We start from the raw sequence: 18,581 nt of genomic DNA on the forward strand, positions 1-18,581 counted from the left end.
TAATTTGACAAACAAAAAAAGCAGCGCTGCATTTCCGCCTGCTGACTGCCGGGGGCAGTAGAGCGACTGTTTACAGGGGCCGTCGTGTGGGGCAACAACAAGTTAGCGAGCGCCACAGTAGCAGCCAGTACACACTGTACAGTACAGTCGGAGCTAGTGGGAGGGCGTAAGCTAGCTTAGTAGCTCCGAGCTGCCTGCTTGGTAGCGTGGACTTCACACGCTTACTCGGGGACGCGTCATATTTTCAGCCTTTCAAAAGTTACGCCAAGTCGAAGGCGGCTCGAGCGACAAAGCGTCGCCAAGCGACTCTGAGGTAAACGCCCGGCTGACGTGAAACTTTTGCACCCGCGGGGTCCAAAAGACACGACACTTTTGGTCTTCGGGATTCGCGGACAGACGTGAGCGAGCTGAGGCTAGCTAGCTCCCTAGCCTGCTAACTGGCTCGCGGCCACTTGGGCTAGGCGGCTATCGGTTAGCATCCACTTCGGCTAGGCGGCTAACGGGGAGCGATTCGGCCTGGAGCCACTTCGGTTAGCCGACTAGCGAGGTCCAACCCCCCACCCCCCACAAAAAAAAGTTGTTTACCTCGACTTGTGGATGTGGTCACCCCGCGAGTTTTGGTCGACTTTTCTCTGGGACAGGAGCGCAAGGACCAAAAGTTCACCCTGGATCTAAAAGCGCAACGGCTGTAGGGAAACGAGCAGGATGTCAAGCGAGCTTGAAAGCAGTCACTTGGACTCGAGTTTGACAGCAGCGGCGGTTGCGGCGAGCTCCGGCGGACACGAGCGGGACGAGCGACGGAACCCCCAAAGCGACGAGCCCGCGGAGGCTGAGCGGGCCACCGCCACGGACGGCGGCGGCGCCGAGGAGCGAGCGAGCGAGGCGGGCGACGGCGAGCCCGGCGTCGACGCTGACGCGGCGGCCAAGAAAGTCGTCGAGGCTCCGCCGCCCAAAGTCAACGCGTGGACCCGCAGGACGACGGGCAGGGTGCCGCTCCATAACGTCCACCCGTCGGCCTCGCAAGACAGAGGTGAGCCGATTATTGCTGATCGATTTTCGATGAGGACTTTTGCACGTGTTGGGCAGCACGTTGCGCGTACTATGCGTGCTTGTACTTTGACATCTTTATTAATCTCGCTGGGCCACGAGGGATTATTCTTCTCAAGTGGCTTCATTTTAATGTGAGCATGTCGACATTTGAGAGGACCCCTGCACCCACCCCTTGTACCCCCCCCCCCCCTTGCTGTGAGCACCACGTGTTGATTGCTGACAACTGCTACTTCTGTAGCAGTTAGCATGCAACCCCCTCCGGCTTTCCCCCGCCCCCATCCATTGCGTCCTCCTCCCCCTCCCTGGAGGGAAGCCAGTGTCAGGCCCATGGGGAGCCACAGAGGCAGTTTGAAATCATTCCACAGCCACTGTAAAGTGTTCGAATGTTATCCCAGCACTCCCAGTCAAAAGTTTTAGAACGCCACAAGTTTCCCTTTTTTTTTAATATATATATATTTTTAACTTAGTGTCGGTGTGGGTAAACATTCCTATTAATAACCCCCACAAATCAATAGTGATTTAGTGTATATTTTAAGTTTACATGCACTTTATGTGTTTCACTTTTGTCTGCACAACAAGGAAGCTATTATGCCCAATTTTATTTTCAGATGCTTTATTGCTCAAACATGTTTTGTGACAGATGACATGGGCATGAAAATGATTATTTCTCGCCAAATCAACATCAAAGCATATAAAGCCAAATCAAAACATATTTAGAGCCGGATTAAAATTGTAAACTTAAGTATCAAAACTAATTTGAAATTGAATCGCAACCTGACGTATCAAAACCAAATTCAATTGCAACCCAATGAAGAGAAATGGAAATGCAACGTTCTTAACAATACCCCGACGTATTTCAATTGATGTCGTTTTAGTGTGTCTTTTGCTCTGGACTCTGAAATGAAAGCACAGAACACACGAGAAAGCACGCGATCAATCTATAAAACAAAATCTATCTTTAACTTTTGACTCGGGTTGTGGCATTTACACGAAACATTCGATGAGGCAGCAAGAAATGTCCGTCTTCGGCATTTCCTACTCCCTAACAGGGATTTTTGAGTATTGTCCACTGTTGTCTATTCATGAGTTGGGTTTGAGGGAATCATTCCCAACAGCCCAAAGGTTCCGTTTTCCATACTGAATGCTTGGTGGGCGGAAATGTGTGTGTTGTGTGGTAAACTACAAGCCGCGCACATCCAGTAACCAGTCGTCTCGTAACGCCTCCCCCAAGACACAGTCGCGTTAGCATGCGTCACACCGCCTGCATTTTGTGTCAAAAAGTAGCATTAAGGACATTTGACGTGCGCAAGAATCCTGACTCATAAATGTAGCGATTGAGCCCCTAAAGTGGCTTAGTGAAAATGCATTGATTCCTTTATGTCTTTAATAATTGGCGTACAAAGCGGCCTCTGTGATGTCACAATGTTGTCATAAAAGGAAAATGTCTGCGCGCAGTCCAGTTGAATCCATACGTCAAACCCGTGGGAACTGTTTTGGTGTGATGCTAAAGTGGTGGATCGCCGCTAATCAGCGCACTGTGCGGCAACCATTTTGTGCATCATTCTAACGATACAGCATTAGGAAATGGAGTCGTAGTTTGTTTATCCCTTTTGGAAACGATCTAAATTAATGTAGAGCTGCAACTAAGTATTATTTTAATCACTTCATCTGTCAATTAATTATTAAATTCGCAGACAAATTGGATAAAAAAAAGATTTCCAGCCCTTAATTTAAAAAACAGGACTTTATTTCAAACAAATTTGACAGTAAAGCAAATACACAAACACAAATTGATTGTCGTTCATTTACAGGTTTGGTTGGTACCGGCAAGTCAGAGAAAATCGGCAAAAATGCTGATCACTGTTTTCCAAACTAAAAGTAGATGTTCCCAAGCGCAATGATCAATCAGTCAGCTTTCATGCCGGATGACCGACATGCGAAAACATTGAGGCTGAAAGTGTGACATTTGTGACAATTTCAAGTTGACGGCGCTAAACGATTATCAAAAGTTTTGTCCATTAATTGGCTAATTGTGACAACCAAAATGTGGCCAATGTTTAATCATGTAAAATCAGTTTTTAGTCAATAGTATGAGGCGGTAGCATACTCGATTCTAAAGTAGGAATGTTGGATCCTTTTTTTACACAACGGCATCAGTACAAGTATTTGCTTTTGAGTGCTCACTGACGCTAACAGCAAGTACCAATACCATTTATGATACATAACATTTCAATTAACACGAGAAACAACAAATTGTGAAGGAAGGAGGACTTTGTCAATGTCAATTTTTTTGTTTCCGTGGCTGGTATACGCATCCTTCACGGGTCCCCGATACCCGGTATCGGTACTCGCCCATCCCTACTAAAAAGACACAATAGCTGCAGCCCTTCAGTCGTGTAAAATTGTTTTGACTGAAGCTTCATCCACTGCCAGTTAACTTAAAATGGTGGTGTATTTTTATTCTTTTATGAACAGTTCTGTCTCACAAGTATACAAGTTCACGGTAAAGCATAAACAGTCTTCACCGTTTTCTTCTGTATTTAAAGAAGTTAAGCCCTTTTGAAAACAAAAGTCTTCGATATAAGTGTCGGGATTCCTTCTTTTGCCTTCTTGAAGGATCAAACGTCACATTTGTGTGCAGTTTTTGAGGCATAAAACCCCCCACGCCCCTTTCCAAATAATGTATGTCAAAGATGTGCTTCGAATGTGTTTGACAGTTTGCTATTGGAGCAACGGATGCGAGCGTCGGTAAGGTTAGCTTTGCTATATTTGACCGCGGCGGCCGTGGCATCGTTTTACAGCGAAGGCGGTCGCCGGCCTCTTATCTCCCCAGCCGTTCTCTGGCAGGCGATAGGGCCCGGCGACGGCTGGGGGCCACTCCCAGCGCTCGCACACACACACGCACACACACACACACACACACACACATACACACTCAAGCCCCTCAGCTGGAGGATGTTTACTGCTTCAACATGGTGCACACACACGGCAAGATACTTTTGGTTTTTTTTTTTTTTCTGTCAAAATGGAGCCACGTTGCTCTTTGGAAACAATATCACGTGTAACTTATTGATCGTCTGTCCGCAGATCAGCAAAACACTCTGAAGGTCGTCCGTGCCAGCAAACCCAGAACCAGAAAATCCAGCAAGGTAATGAGGAATTTTTTTTTGGGAAGTGTTTGTTTAATTTACACATGGTTTCAAAACAAGAATAGCAAACGTTATTTGTCCTATTTCCACATTGTTGCATTGAAAACTTTGACATTTGCCTCCTGTTGTGTTGCAGTCCCTAAATGACCGATTCTGAAATTGACAAAATTAGTAAAAACAAAAGATTTTTAATTACTCTGTTGTTCTTCATTTTTAATCGACAAATACAAATGCGTGTTTTAATTTCCACCCCTTTATTAAAAGCTAGGTCATTATTTCAAATTGACAATTGTTTTTTTGGTCTGTAGATCAGAAAAATGGCAACAACAATATTGAGTCATTGCGTTTGAAAGTTTGACATTTTCAGCTTTCGTTCCAGGCGGTTAACATAACATCCAAATCAGCTGATGGTGGCGCTGTACCAATGACGACGCTTTGTTTAGAAGGGAGCAAAAAGTAACGGGACAATTGTCGGTTTCATGACAACTCCAGTTGGAGTTGAATGTAAATGTAAAAACAACAAAAAACAGTTTAGCCTAGAGAGTCCCGAGACTTGCGAAAATAGAAATAGATCACCAAAATAAGATAAGATCCATCCAATAAAGAGATAACGGCGATACTTATTCATGGGTTGAATGTGCGCAAATGCCTGCCTTCACCTTTTTCCACTTCCGTGGAAGTGGAAAAGAAGATTTTCCACTTCCGTGGAAGTGGAAAAGAAGATTTTCCACACTTGCCGCTGGGGAACGAGACACCTGCCGCTTGCCAGCGCCGCCACGCAAATGGCTTCTCTCTTCTTCTTCTTTTTTTATATTTTTTAAATGAACTAAAGCACATTAGCGCTGGCGCCATGTTTGCTTTTGTTGACCCATGTTTCAAGCGCACGAATGTGAATAAACGTCAGCGGACAAACTGGTGAACAGACGACGAAGAGACACAGCGAGCAGCTTTTGACCTTCCCACATGCATGCTGCTTCCCAGAATGCACCTTGGTTGACATTTTCACGCTCAGTCACATGTAACAGGTGACATGAACATGCTTGGTGGCAAACAAATGCACTACATCAGGATTCAGAAGGATTTAGGTTGACTACAAAATATTCATTTGGCTTTTTTCCAAAAAAAAAAAATCTGCATAAAAAGTTTAAAATATTTTTTCCCCAGGTTTTGTTCAAACTGTTTAATGTAGTTTTTTATTTGTATGAGCAGACAAATGAGTTTTAATTTGATTTCAAGTGATCTTTTTAAGGAAGTGGTATTCCCAATATATTTTGTGAAATATTTACCAAGAAGCTGTATTTTTATTCCTTTTTTTTATGTTTCCATTTTCTAATCATTTTTATGAATAGAATAATTTCTCATTGGAAAAAAATACCCAATTTTTTTCTTTTAATGCAAGTATGGAAGTGAATGCGTGGGTGTGTTTGCGCCGAGCGAAAGCCTTCACCTGACCTCGCTTGTCCAAACTTTGAAAAGTCCAAAGTGAACATCGTGTCAATTCAGTAACTGTTGACCTTATTCCGCTCCATGTTCTTGTTGTCTTTTTTTCTCTCTCTCTTTTTTGTTAGTCCGGAGACTTTGGCGACATCACAAACTGGCCGACGCCCAGTGAACTGGCCAAGGAGGTAAGAGCGCTTCCTCTCGCGCAACCACTGACTTGTCTTATGAGTACCGTCGATGATTCCATCAAATTATCAGATAAAAAATGAAAGTTTATCACATAAGTCAGACGAGAGGCTGAAGTTTTACTTGGCAGCCTTTTTGAAAACGAGAAAAAGGGGGGAAACTCATTTTAAAAGTACATTTTAATCTGTGATTTCTAACAGTTGTTTTTATTTGATATTTTTTCTAACTGAACTGCATCATTGATGTGAATACAGAAAATCCATGTATAAATGATGACCATTCAAATGTTGTTGTTTTTTTAATGCAAACTCAAACAATGCATCAAGAACTCCTGGAAAACTTAAATATAAATAAATATAAAGGGTATGGGTGGTGGGTGTTAATCCTGGAAAAAAATAATTAGCCCCCCCCCCCCCAAAAAAAATATTACAATATAAATTAAAAAAGGATTATGAAAAAAAATTATGTTATGAATAATATATAAATATGCAAATGTTTGCCTTTTCCCCTCGAGGGTATGAAATAAATATAATAAAGGAAGAAAGCTGTCATATATGGAGCAGATTTGGTGATGAGGCATTTGTCTACTCGTTTGTGTCCAGCAACAACAAAATGTGGTGAACAACAACAACAATAGCGGCGGCGGCAGCGGCGGCGACAATGCCGGCAAGAAGCCCGCGTCCTCCCGCCGGGACAAGGACAAGAAGCGGGAGCGACCCGACAGGAAATCTGAGAGCAGCCATGACGGTGGCGGCGGTGGAAGAGGAAGCGGCGGCAGCGGAGGTGAGAGCAAAGAGAACCGCCAGACGCCGCCACAGCCTCAGGCGGAGATGACGGCGGCCTCCGACGGGGACGCCAAGGCGGGACAGGACGCCAAGAGCGGCAGCCCCAAGAAAAGAGGAGGTGAAGATAACAAGCACGTTGTCACGCCCTCACTGTCAGGTGGAAAGTGACGACTTCCTCTTTGCCCATATTTGGAGAAGCTTTCCGCCGGACAGTGACGAGTGCTGCATGTGAGCGTTCCATAGATTGACATGCTTTGCTGCTTTCATTGAATTGCACCAAGTGGACAAAAAGTCTTCGGACGGCTCTCCTAATCGTTCATTCGCTTCTGACTTTATGTGGGAACGCTTCCTTCACCTTGAATGTGTTCATTAGATGAATTGGATCATTTAAGCATGTTTGTTTGTTTTAAATAATAAAATACATTTTCATCAAAGATGACCACTTAACAGGAATAAATTCATAATTTTAAATGCAATTAGAATAATACAGGAAGGCCTCGAGCTGTCGTGAATTTCCCACAGTAATCACGCCATTTTAAAGTTATTGAAAGTTGTTTTTGTTGTCACCTGCAGCAACGGGCGTCCATCGAGCCGGTCGGCTCGCCATCAGACGCGTCACATTTCCGTGTTTAAGTTCATATTCGCTCCGCTTTGCCGTCCGTTAGCAATGAATGTACGTGTGGAAACACAAAATATTGGTTCCGGTATTTTTCGGCTCGCGTAAATATGTTTTTTTTTATTTTACTGTACTAAGCATTTTGATGTAAATATCGACTTTAATCAATCGAAATTCGAGTTACATCGCCAGCGTAGGAACGGAACTCGGCCGTAACTCGAGGACTCCCTGCACATGTTGTCGCTGTCTTGTGAAAAACACTTCTGCCCGTTTTTTTAAAAAAAAATTTGGGATCTGCATTCAAATTCATCCCATAAACAGAAAAATGTTTAAACAAAAAAAAAAAATGGAAATAGGTGTTTTTCACAGGATAGCGATGAATACTTAATAAAATACTTTCAAATTGAAGATACTAAATTAAAAAAAATATATATATTATTAATAAAATGCATTAAGGCTAATGAAATATTTAAAGTTTGTATATATACATAAAATTCATGAATTCTACCTCAAATTATATATTTTCTTAACAAATGCATTATTTAAAATTAATACAACAAATGAGTGGAGGAAGCCCGGAACCCGGAAGAGCGGCAGCTGTTTGTTTACTCCACTTTGGCACCATTTGTAAAATTACACAAGTTAGAGTTTTGACGCGCAGTTGAAACATGTCATTGCCGTTCATAAACCGAAATTACGACTCCAAGACTGTGATGAAGCCGGCCATTCGGAAACATGTCAAGCGTTTGTGAAATGCAGCCGATCCAAGATGGCAGTTCTTCGCCAGCGTGTCAGCTGTGTGTGTCGTTGTGCAACCGTCGCTAGGTAACAAACGCAAGTGGGTGTCCCTGCCGCTGGAGGACGCCACGCGGGACAACAGCGAGGCTGGCGGCGCCGCCGCCGCCAGGACGCCCGGCGGGGCCCCCGCGCACTCGGACGCAGAGCCCGGCAGCGACTCGCCCGACCCGACGTCGCCCAGTCACGCGCTGCATAGCAGCAACAACAACAACAGGGCGCACGATGGCGGCAGGAGTAAGTGACCTTCGCCCGCTTTCGCTCGCCTGCTTGCTGGCCACATGTCCAAACTTTGTGGCTACGGTGACCCCTTTTACGGAGATGAAAATCTCAAAATATAGAAAAGTTTTCATGAACTTCATGGCAACTTTCTGTTCTTCTCATTTGTCGTTCCTTATCGTAAAAAACGGCCACAAGAGGGGCGGCCACCGTCGCAAGTCCCGATACCTTCAAATAAGGCTCGGTACTCGCTCATCCCTTTTTTTTTTTTTTTTTAAATCTTATTGAAACAAACTTAAAAATGATTAAAACACACCTTTTCAAGTATTCTTGAGCTGTTCTTGCACTCACATTTCTCCAAATAAGTGTTAATGTGCTTGATGCTGAAGTTTGCATGAAACTAAAGTCTGTTAGCTTCATGCTAACATAAAGTGTGAAATGCTGTAGGTGGGCTAACTGTCTTTTAGATGTGAACTTAAAACATAAAAAAACCCTTGGCTCTGTTTTTTATTTGTTTTTAGTTTTTTTGACAGTGTTGGTACCTGAATTATAAGACAGCAGCCATATTTGTCACATGTTAACGTAACAAGTTACCACGTTGCAAAAGCGCCCAGTTTGACAGGCGCTTTTTTAAACATCCGTCTGTCTGACGAGTGACTTAAATATGGCGACTGCAAACACGCGCTTGCTCCACTCGCCAGGTTGGAGGAGGGAGCCGCGCGACTTTGGAGACGACGCGGCCAGCGTGAGGAGCGACGGCGGCGGCGGCCGCGGGGGCCTCCGAGGCCGAGGCAAAGGACGCGGACGTGGGAGAGGTCGTGGCAGAGGTTCGTGGGCATGCAGCAACTCTTCACTCAACCTAACTCCTCCTTGTCGTGCTCATTTCCAATTTTCACTTTGATCGTTTTTTTCTTCTTCTCCCATTTATCCTTTTTCTTAATCTGCTTTTTGTTACGTCGTTTTTTTTGTTCTTTGCTCCATTTTTTTCTCTTATTTTTTTATTTTGCCTTAATCTTTAGTTTGTGTTGGTTCTTCCTTATACAGCTTTTTCTTTTCTTTTGCCGCTTTAACATTCTCTCTTTTTTTTATGCTTTACAATATTCTTTCTACGACGGCGTATTAGGGCCACGTATAAATCTAATTTTATTCGAGGGCGGGGCAATATTCCGAGAAAGAACTTGCAAATTTGCCACTTTAGAAAAATTTGCGACTTTATTGAGTGGCAGATTTGCAAGAAGAAAACTCAAGAAAGTTACGAGAACTACACAGAACGTACTACTTGACTGTTTGTGCCAATACTTTCCCGTCGGGTTTCCAAATATGGAGATAGTCATTGCTTTTGCAGATATGAACCATATCATGTTAAGCATTTGCACTTTTAAGCATTGGGTATTGCTAACGACAAAGACGCCTCGCTTTGCGAAGGCCCACACCCGAAGCATTTAAATTAACTTGTTATAATGTATATTTTTACTTGTACATTGTTTGCAGAATTTTTATTTACACGTTCATACTTTTTTTTTTTTTTTTTTTGGTACAAGTATCTAAATTGATGTGTCGAATCTGCTGCTCTCCGTCATTCACTGGCATTTACCTAAGTATTAACATAAGTATGCTAGCATCTGATTGGCCAGTGTTCGTCAGCTGATAGGGGATCAGGAAGTGTTGTCGCTCGAGCTGCGGCGAATGACGAGTAAAGTTTAAATTTAAGAAAGAATCCGCTCCATGCTGCCTTTTCATTTTAGAAACAATGTCCCATTAACCACCAACGAATCCTAACGTGATTACACTATAGCTATAGCAAAAAATATTATTTATTTTCCTCATTTTATATTTTGCCTTCTTTATTTCCCTTTTTATAGCATTTCTTTATTTTCCTTTTCTTTTATTTTCCTTCCCTTGTTAAATTTTTCTTTTCTCCCTTTCATTTCTTTCCCTTTTTGTTAGTTTGTCCTGTTCTTCACCTTATTCCCTATTTCTTTTTCCACCCAATAGACCCTTGTGTTTTCATCCCCGCTTTACCACTTTGATGAGCTTTTTTTCTTGTTTTTTTCCTTTCCTACTGCCTTTGTCCATCCATTTAGTGTTTATTTGAAGTGACGCGTCTCACCTCTCCTGCTTTCAGGTCGCTTTGATTACTCGCAGGGTTACCGCGACGGAACGGACGGCTCGGACGCCGCCGCCTCAGAGTTCAGCAGCGGCGGGATGGTTTACTACTACGACGGTGGAAATAAAGTGCAGATGTACACGGTGGACGAGAAGCTTCTCAAGGAGTACATCAAACGGCAAATGTGAGTTGAGTGAACAAAGAAACTCGTCATTTTTAATGTTGAAGAGCACCAGAATCTTCAAATTGCATTACATTTGAAACATGAATTAATTTACCATTTCAATTAAATACTCATTTTTTAAAGTCATAGTGAGTCACGGGAGGATGGAAGAGCCACGTGGGGCTTAAATGACTTCCTTTTCTTGTTAATCACACTTCAAGCCATCCACTTATTGTAATCGACGTGTTTAAAATCCTCCAAACATGATTACTAGTTGCGCAGTAGCCTGCCAGAAAAGTCATGGATGGCAACATTTCCTCTATTGTCTGCTCCTCATTTAGTGAGTGGCCTTCAATATCAATCAAGGACATCTTAAATCGTCTTAGATGCGACTCGTTTCAACATTCAGATACGTTGGCAACAACTCATGAGGAGGTGTAATGAAGCATGTACATGCCTGTTGCCCCTTTGAAAGTTGCATTTTTGTTTAAAAACGTAACCTAACGTGTGTTGCGGCATTCCAGCGAGTACTACTTCAGCTTGCACAACCTGGAGCGAGACTTCTTCCTGAGGAGGAAGATGGACGCTCAGGGCTTCCTGCCCATCTCGCTCATCGCCAGCTTCCACCGCGTCCAAGCGCTCACCACCGACGTGGGCCTCATCGTGGAGGTAAGGGCGCCGGCGCCGGCCCCGCCAGCGGCCCACCCGCCGGCAGATAGCTGACGCGTGTGCGTTTGTCCAGGCCCTGAAGAACAGCAAGGAGGTGGAGCTGAGGGACAACAGGGTTCGATGCAAAGTGGACCCCGAGCGCTGGCCCATCCCCACGCCGCCCGCCGCGGGATCGCCCAGGACGGACTTCTCGCAGCTCATTCACTGTCCCGAGTTTGTTCCTCGGCAGAGCGCCGCCGTCGCCGACGCCGGTCAGTGCTGAGCTGGAGCGCTGTCCGTCAGTCTGTACTTTTTGATTTGAGCTTTGTGATGTTTTTACTCCATTTTTTTCAACTTTTCTCCCTTTGTTTTTGTTGTTGTTGTTGTTTTTACACTATTTGTATTTTTTTAATTCCCATTTATTTTTTCTGCTTGATTTAGCTTTTCCTTTTTTCACTACTTTTTGCTTATTTTCCTATTTTTGCTGTGCCATTACCATTATTCCATTTTAGTTTACTTTGTTCCTTAATGTTGTGTTTTATTCCTTTGAATTACTATTTTATTTTTGTTTGTACCATTTTTGGTTTCATTTAATCTTTTTATTACTTGCCATATTTACCCCCCCCCCCCTTGTTTTAATCTTTGTCTTAATACAGTTGTCTCCAGTTTTCCCCCCCTTTAACCGCCTTAAAATTTTGTATGAAGCCCATCATGAAATTTTACCAGTCAATATACAAACCAAATTTATAAAAAGGGAAAGTACAAATTAAGAGGAACAGACATTTTTTCCAAACCTAAATATAGAACAAAACAAAAAGAAAGATGTGTTTCAACTCAAGGTGTCCGTCTGTGGATTGTAAAACTAAATCTTCTTTTAATTATAAAAGCACAATTACTGCAAATATATATATATATATATAGAGAGCACAAGGCAGTTGAATTATTTTGTCGTATTGTTTGCTGTTTACTGTCATTTATTTTGTGTTAACCTTTTATTTTTGTGTGTGTTGATTAGGGGCAGATATCAGTTTTTCTTCTTTCTGTCCCATTTCACTTCTTTTTTCTTTTAACCCTTTCACTTATTTTTCTTTTAAAGGATGAAATATTTTTTTGGGAATTGAATATAAATGAGCCTTCACTTTCACATTCTACAGGTTTTTGATCCTATATGCAAATGATATGTTAATTCTCTTTATTATCATGAGCACACAACTTTTTACATTTTTTACTTTTGGACTGGCTCCTAAACACACTTTCCCATTTCAGGAAGTAGTCACACGCAGCAAATGTGTGTTAATAGGCGGATAAAATGAAGTGACCCCAGTGTAGTGTAGTCGGTGTGAAATGCGAAAAATGTAATTATTTGTGTCCGCAGCTTCATCGCCCGTGAAGGAGACCCCCGCTGAGCCCGCCGCGTCTCAAGAGCCCACAGATGAGCCCCAACCTTCCAGCCAGGAGCCGGCCCCCGCCACGGACGCCCCAAAAGACGCCCCAAAAGATGCCCCCGACGCCTGGATCCAGGTGGAGAAACGTCACCGACAAGCCTCTGGCAAAGCAAAGGTATTGGAACCAGGCGGAGGAGTTTGGTTCCTCAACTGAGACCTTTTTGGAATGTTAACTGTAGAAAATGTGGAACTTCATGTCGCACTCTATTGTAACATAAACATGGATTGGATTCATAACATTGTGGAGCGGCCACATGTCAGCCGCCTCGCACGTCAGTCTACTGGAACGGAAGCACAGACAAACATAACTAAAGTTGCTGCTGTTCAAATGAGCTAAGGCGTTTGTTTGTCTTAATTGGATGACTAATTGGAGCATGGCGTCCATTTTGTGGTCGTTGCTAAAACTGTTCCACCTAATTGGCTAACATAGTCGTTGATGACCTGTTTAAGGATCGCAGCGAGGCTCCGCCCCCGCAGCATCAGCAGCGCGCCGCCCCGGATGCCGACCAGGAGGAGCTGGACTTCATGTTCGACGAGGAGATGGAGCAGATGGCGCCGCGCAAGAACCAGTTCACCGACTGGTCGGACGAGGACGACTCCGACTACGAGCTGGACGACCAGGACGTCAGCAAGATCCTGATCGTCACGCAGACGCCGCCGTACCTGCGAAAGCACCCCGGCGGCGACCGCACCAGCAACCACGAGTCGCGCGCCAAGCTCACGACCGACCTGTTCAAGGCCATCAACGACGGCCTTTACTACTACGAGCAGGACCTGTGGAAGGAAGACGAGCAGATCGACAGCACCAAGGTAACACATTAGCCGGCTATGTCGCTAAACTCTCAGCACTGAAAAATCCATCAGTTGGTCGATTTTATCGGCTGATAGTGACCCTTTCAAAAAATCCTATTGATGGAGTTTTTGCACATTATACATCAATGAATGCATTTGATCCAATACACATCTTTGATGTGATGATGCAGCTCTCAAACATTACCAACATTTAATGCCGATTAATCGAATGATTTGGTTTATTGCCCAGCTCCTTATACAGCATACATTTATGGCATGAATCTAAAAATCAATTCATTAGGTAATTTTTTTTTTCGTTAAACACATACTCATATCTTTGTTGTGTAAGTGTTCAGGGACCAAAATTGAAAAATGATATTCAATGTATATTTTTTAAATTGCTCAGCCGATTAATCAGTTTCTGCCAAATGTTGGAATCAGCGGTGGCCTACAAAATCCACATTGATTGGCCCCTAATTGTTATAATCAAATGTAATTGATTACAGTTGTCTTGTAAACTGTAGCAGTGCGTAGCGTATAGCACAATACGATACTCGTAATTATAACGGGTCATCTAGAATTGTAAAATGTAATGCGTGACATATTCATGTTGTGTAGCATGCCGTTTGTTTATTCAAGGATACATTCTTTGAATAGTCGTGCTTATACATTTCAATATGTATTAATTCCTACTAACACACAATTGTGTTGCTCTGATCTTTATTGGTGACGACCACATGAAGAATTTGAACGTAAATAACATGGCGGGCGCACGTCCTCCGCGGGGCCAAATTTAGTCTGCCGTTCATCACCCTGAGTGGCCTGACCTGCTTTTTGGCAAAGCAGACTGCACATTTGTGCAATTATGTCAGCTTTGTCTTTTAGAATATCCGGACTGCTGGCGTAGCGTTGCACCCGAGGTGCAAAAACAGAAATCCAAGAGATTCAAAATCTCAAATCAAGGCAGAGCGATTTTTTTTCTTTTTAGCTGCCAAAATATTTCTTCATCACAAGACAGTTTCTGACCAAACAGTGAGTTTTTTTTTCAAGAAACGCCAATATTTTTACTTTGTGACTCATCAAACTATTAAAATAAAAACGGCTCTTAAAGATTTTGAGGCAAAACTCTCAACTTTGTGCCTTTGTCTTTTTGAAGTGTAGAACACGTGGGAACTGTCATGCTGAACACACACACACACGCACACGCACACACACTAAGGTCACTTTGTCCACTGATGTGTAACGTTCAAAGTCCCTTGCACATCTGTTATGTGTCACACACACGCCAGCCATGTTGCTTCTTATCAGCCTTTTTACGACCTGTAGAAAGAACAAATACTAGTGAGGTCTTCCCTTCTTGTCTTCAGCAAGAAGTGGAGAACTTCAAGAAGCTGAGCGTCATCAGCCAGGATGAGTTTGACACGCTCACGCCCAAAGTTCCCGTGGAACCCAACCAGGAAGTGCCGTCCCTGCCCGCTGCTGGTGAGCTTGGGCGCAAACACGCTGGATGAACGTGATCGTGCAGATGTAACAGTCGGCGTTGCGCATTTTCAGTGCCCAGCGAGACGGAAATGGCTCGCTCTTTGCCCAAAACGGTGCCAGAATCGCCCAGTGCCCACCAGCCCAGGACCCCGAGGACACCGCGCACCCCCGGGCGCCAGGACCCCACCAAGGCGCCGCGCTTTTACCCAGTGATGAAGGAGAGCGGCGCCGTGGATGGACAGGTGAGGTCGACAAAGGACCCGGGGTCGGGGGGGGGGGGGGGGGGGGGGTCAAGTCATGACCTCATGACAATCAGTTACTACGTTAGCGTCTAACGTTAGCACTCAATGTTATCAGCAACATTACACGAGCGTTGGTTTCTAAAATTGGCTTTCACTTTTGGCTTCTGAAGTTAGCTTGCAACTTTTGACCTCTAAGATAAATTTCAACATTCCTCTGGTAGCCTCCAATGTTAGCATCCCACGTTAGCGCTCAATGGTAACTTCTGAAATTAGCTTCTAGCATTATCTCTAACATTAAAGCAAAGGAAGACCAACGTTAACTTCCGACATGAGCTCCAATGTTGGCTTCCCACCTTGGATTACAAAATTAGCTTTCAACATTCCATTAGCAATGTTAGCTTCAATGTTAGATTCTGAAGTTTAGCTTCTAACATTAGCGCTAAGGAAGACCAACGTTAGCTTCTGACGTGAGCTCCAATGTTTGCTTACTACTTTGGATTCCAAAATAAGCTCTCAACATTACGTTAGCTTCAACATTAGCTTGTTAGCTTCCGATTTAACACAGAAAGATTTGCGAATGAACAAGGCTTGACTTGTAAAGATTTTCCCATCTTGCAGATGCCCCGGAAGAAGAAGACCCGGCACAGTTCCAACCCGCCGCATGAGGCACACATCGGCTGGGTGATGGACTCTCGCGAGCACCGGCCGCGTTCCGCCTCAATCAGGTACGGCGGCCATTTTCTTTGGAGCAGATTTTAGTTTTGAAAAATGTTACTTGCTTTTCTTTTTTTCTTTTCTTTTACTACTTTGTCAAAATTGTAATTGTAATTCTTGTAATGGATTTGACTTTACAATCATACCGTCCAGCCCTTGCGTCCATTTTGAAATCAACTCTGGCCCTCGTTCCCACAGCAGCTCCAATGCTTCGCCTTCGGAAGGAGCCCCGCTGACGGGAAATTACGGCTGCACGCCGCAGTCGCTGCCCAAGTTCTGGCATCCGTCGCACGAGCTGCTGCGGGACAACGGCTTCACGCAGCAGGGCTACCACAAGTACAGACGGCGATGCCTGAACGGTACCAAGAACGGAACCGCAAACGGTCTTTGCCTCCCTTCTCTCGTGACACGTTTGTCGTTATTTGCGGTCAGAGCGTAAGCGACTGGGTGTCGGCCAATCGCAGGAGATGAACACCCTGTTCCGGTTCTGGTCCTTCTTCCTGAGGGACAACTTCAACAGGAAGATGTACGAGGAGTTCAAACAGTACGCGTTGGAGGACGCCAAAGACAACTACAGGTGAGGATGAGGACGCTGACCTGATGGCTTCAGATATTGGCCACAAATAAGCGCAAATACCGTAACACAGAAAGTCATCACACCCCTCAAACGGAGTTGGTAAATCAATGTTTACATTTTGGTAGCAACACACAAGCCTACGTCAACCTTTTGCGACTTTGTGGCCATATGAGAGGATGCAGAAGTATGCCATTCATACGCAATTCAATGTTCCGTCAGCCCTGTGTGACATTTACTTCCTGAAATTAGAAAGAGTATCGACGGTCTTCACGAGGGGTCGATACATTTGTTGATCTTGCAGGTACGGCCTGGAATGCCTGTTCCGGTACTACAGCTACGGCCTGGAGAAGAGGTTCCGCTTGGACCTGTTCAAGGACTTCCAGGAAGAGACCCTGAGGGACTTTGACAGAGGTAACGGATCCTCCCCGCCGCTCAGCCACCACCTCGTCGTCTTTGTTGTTTTGTTGATGTCGAGTGTTACGTGACTGGCAGGTCAGCTGTACGGCCTGGAGAAGTTCTGGGCCTTCCTCAAGTACTCCAAGATTAAGAATCAAACCATCGACCCTAAACTTCAGGAGCACCTCTCCCAGTTCAAGAACCTGGAAGACTTCAGGGTGGTGGTGAGTGACAGTCTCAGTTTTTACGGGACAACGCCGCAGGAGACCAGTCGAAAGCCACGAAACCAGCTTCTTAGGTCCTTGTCGGCGACCCTGCCGATATGTCCGATCCTATTGAGGCTAGGCTGGGAGGAAACTGTTAAGGTCCTGGAAGCTCACAGAGGACAGTTGCATCATTGCGGCAGATCCAGGAAGGTCATTCTTGAAGACAGCTAAGGTCCTTGAAGGCCACACTCGAAACCACACGAGTCTTGGAAGATTTTGAATTTGATGGTCCAACCTGGTCCTGAATGTCATTCTGGATAGCAATCAGGTCCCGGAAGGCCACATTGGTTCTTAGTGTTTTATCCTCAAATGAGTGTAACGTGATGTAAGAATGATGAGCCCGCATCATTGACCCCCTTGTGCCCGCAGCCCCCCCTGGGAGAGGAAGGTGGCCGGAGGAGATGCCACTCGTCGTCGTCGGGGGACGAGGGCCGGCGTCGGCGCCATCCCTCCAATTCTACCTCAAAAGCGGCGCCTCCGACGCACCACAAAGACGGAGGATCCCAAAAGAAGAAGGCGGACGAGCCCAAAGTGGGAAAGAAGAACACGGAATGAAGATGGCGAGCGCGTGTTGACCCGACGTGCGTTTGCGGCATTTCACTTGAAAGCCGCCGTCTTGCTTGTCTACGCAAACGTTTACAACGTCAGATGCATTCCGTGCATTTTGATCCTCACTCTTGCCAAACTCGATCGATCGCGTCACTTGATCTGTAAACTGCCAAGGTGGCTTCTCTCCGGTGCCTTAATCTGTTCCGCCCCGTCTTAAATGTCCTCTTTCTTTTAATAACGACTTTTAAAGTTCCATCAGATTAAAAGAAAATAGATGGCGTTTTAATTGTGACAATCAAGTCGACACTTTTAATTCAAATACATTTTATGCCACCCACAAGCTTTAAAAAAATCCCTTTTGACATAATTTATTGTTTTATTTCTCTTTGTTACCGACTTGATTGATGGTGTTGTCATAGCTTTTTTGCTTCTTTATTGATTAATTTCTGCTGGAATGATGGGTTTGAGCTAGCCACGTAAAGAAAACCTAAAGTGTTTTACTTATTTTTTTTTGCTCAGTTTACTTGACATTACGCTTGAGGCTTTTGGTGCTTTTAGAGCACTTAAATGGCTTGATTTTCATTATTGCTTCGATTGACTTAAAATGGAGGTTTTAGAGTTGAATGAGAAGAAAAATGTAAATACTATGAAAAAAAAATCTTTGGCTATTCAGTTATTCCTTTTTTGATCCTAGGAAGCGATTGATTGGTAGCTTTGTTTGAGTGTTTTTTTTTGGGGAGGGGGGGATAAAGTAATGCATGTTAATATCTTGAATTGTACTGTAAAAATACCCAAAAAAATATTAAATAAAAACTGATTGTATAAATGTACATTGTAATCACCTCTTCTTTTATCAGCCATTTTGTGAGATGTTGATTCGTTAATGACTCATCAAACCTGATTTGCATCATTTTGTGCCAAGTGACATCAGAGGTTGAAAATCATACAACAAAACAAATA

General features: G+C 44.1%; 1 protein-coding gene across 2 annotated transcripts; it reads left to right on the top strand.

Annotated features, from left to right (window-relative positions):
• The first annotated feature begins 85 nt into the window (after window positions 1-85).
• On the top strand, window positions 86-18,451 carry larp1b (La ribonucleoprotein 1B). 2 transcript variants are annotated; one of them, XM_086094457.1, is made up of 19 exons: window positions 88-1,030; window positions 4,138-4,199; window positions 5,768-5,824; window positions 6,428-6,728; window positions 8,052-8,258; window positions 8,942-9,067; window positions 10,366-10,531; window positions 11,035-11,179; window positions 11,253-11,430; window positions 12,534-12,718; window positions 13,054-13,413; window positions 14,763-14,877; window positions 14,950-15,119; window positions 15,738-15,844; window positions 16,032-16,192; window positions 16,266-16,410; window positions 16,712-16,821; window positions 16,903-17,030; window positions 17,442-18,451. In XM_086094457.1, exons 1-19 carry the CDS (start codon window positions 706-708, stop codon window positions 17,625-17,627), a joined length of 3,234 nt encoding a protein of 1,077 aa, XP_085950583.1. In that variant the 5' UTR covers window positions 88-705; the 3' UTR covers window positions 17,628-18,451. The 2 variants fall into 2 exon arrangements, with proteins under 2 accessions (XP_085950582.1, XP_085950583.1); XM_086094456.1 differs by having other exon boundaries at window positions 86-1,030; window positions 16,903-17,590.
• Window positions 18,452-18,581: the final 130 nt, after the last annotated feature.

This window comes from Leptonotus elevatus, chromosome 14, assembly GCF_054856555.1.
Source record: "Leptonotus elevatus isolate MCC_2025b chromosome 14, RoL_Lele_1.0, whole genome shotgun sequence".
Classification (NCBI taxonomy): Eukaryota; Metazoa; Chordata; class Actinopteri; order Syngnathiformes; family Syngnathidae; genus Leptonotus; species Leptonotus elevatus.